The 1735-nt window shown below is 50.2% G+C and overlaps 1 protein-coding gene across 1 annotated transcript; it reads left to right on the top strand.

The window, feature by feature from the left end:
* The first annotated feature begins 283 nt into the window (after positions 1-283).
* On the top strand, positions 284-1507 carry LOC114663276 (noggin-2-like). Its single transcript, XM_028817009.2, has one exon. It carries the CDS (start codon positions 586-588, stop codon positions 1447-1449), a length of 864 nt encoding a protein of 287 aa, XP_028672842.1. The 5' UTR covers positions 284-585; the 3' UTR covers positions 1450-1507.
* Positions 1508-1735: the final 228 nt, after the last annotated feature.

Raw genomic sequence — 1735 nt, 5'->3', positions numbered from 1 at the left:
TTTGTTAACTATTTACTATTTCATATAATTCTTTTAATGTTTATAAAGTTATTTATTACTGTGATTGTCCTTTAATATTTTTCTTAAAGGCAGTCATTGGAGTTGAGCAACTAAGCATTTTATTACATACTGTACTGTTTGTATAATGTGTGCAAGACATCAAAAAATGGATTTGATTAGTAAAAATCAGACAGCATTTCATTGAGCCTTCATCTCACTCGAGTCGCAGTGTGGGTCTTTAAGTGCCGCTCTTTAGCTGTGCCCTTCTCAGTGTTGGGGGGGGCTTGTGTACTAGAGGGTGTACCAAAACAGCGACAAGTCGTTTCCAAGAAGCCTTGGCTAGACTGGGCTGCCTACGTGAACTTGTCTCTATAGGGAATGTTGTCGATAACTCAAGGATTCGCTGATAATAAAAAAAACATCCACGGCGTGCGTTTTCTATAAGGGTCCTTCTGGAGATTTAAAAATCCAAACCCCTCACTGCAAAGACAGTCGTCATATTCTTCAGACTAAAACAGCAAGGCAACATGAAGTAAGTGCCTTAACTAACTGAACAGTCACAGACACGATAGGAACTCCCTGCGAATGTTTGATGACCCGAATAAAAAGACAAATCGGACCGGAGAGTTGGGATTGTTGAATGAGAGACGTGCTCTTCGTTTTTGTTTTCTAAAACGGATTTCAAAATCTCAGCAAGTCAGAGCAATGCGCACCCCGCTGGCGGGCAGCCTGTGTCTCCTCTACTGCGTCCTCCTCTGGACCATCCAGGTCTCCACCAAGACTTTGGGAAAACCGGCTAAATCTGGATTGGATCTGGCTCAGGACCCCCTACTTTTCCTTCGTTCGAAGCCGTCATCTTCTGGCCTGGGCATCCGCCCCTACACCTTATCTCTAGCGCAGGAGGACTACCACTACGCACCCAAACCCAAACACATGAAGCCGGTGCGCTTGCTGCGTGTCCTCGGTGCCTCCTTCGATCCCTTCTGGATGTCCGTAGAAAAGCCTTCGCAGGTGGACGCCGCCGAGAACGGGACCGCAGGACATATCACAACAAATCCAGAGCTGGCCGAAAGTGCGGCCCGCTACCAGCGCAAGCTAGAAAGCGAAGTGCAGCATCTGCGGATGGACTGGCTCAGTGCCGCCGACTCGGAGCGCTTCCGCGCCTGGCTCGTTCACATGGCCACCTGCCGACTCACCTCCCGCTGGGTGGACCTGGGTCCGGTTTTCTGGCCGCGCTGGATTCGTCACACGGACTGCGAGGATGACGGCTCGGGGCACAGTTGTTCTTTCCCGGCCGGGATGGCGTGCAAGCGGGCACAGGTGACGCAGATCAAGATCCTGGCGTGGCACTGTTGGTTCGGCTCCGACGGAGTAGCGGCTGAGCAGCAGTGCACATGGCGTCAAGTGCCGTACCCTGTGGTGACCGCCTGCAAGTGCTCCTGCAAGTAGAGTCCACTCGGTCGATTGGGAATAGCCCTGGAAAACGGAATACACGCCCAAACTTCGGGCTTGGTGTTAGGACAGGAGTGAACCCGAGGAGAGTGCACAGCACATAAGAGGGGAGACTTTTAACTCTGGGCATGTCACCATCACTCCGCTGCAGACATCACCGCCAGGCTTGTCAAACAAATAATCCTTTTTCTCCCCAATAAAATATTTTCTAGACATTTTTAGTCCACTTTTTTGGGTCAGATGATGGTCAATCTTTGACTTTTGGCTGAAGGCAGGGTGTCCA

This window comes from Erpetoichthys calabaricus, chromosome 12 (assembly GCF_900747795.2).
Source record: "Erpetoichthys calabaricus chromosome 12, fErpCal1.3, whole genome shotgun sequence".
Lineage (NCBI taxonomy): Eukaryota > Metazoa > Chordata > Cladistia > Polypteriformes > Polypteridae > Erpetoichthys > Erpetoichthys calabaricus.
The sequence above is the reverse complement of the archived record's forward strand: the minus strand, read 5'-3'. Positions and strand labels throughout refer to the sequence as shown.

Coding starts and splice junctions, on each gene's coding strand:
- LOC114663276 (XM_028817009.2), top strand. CDS start 586: ATGTTTGATGACCCGAATAAAAAGACAAATCGGACCGGAGAGTTGGGA.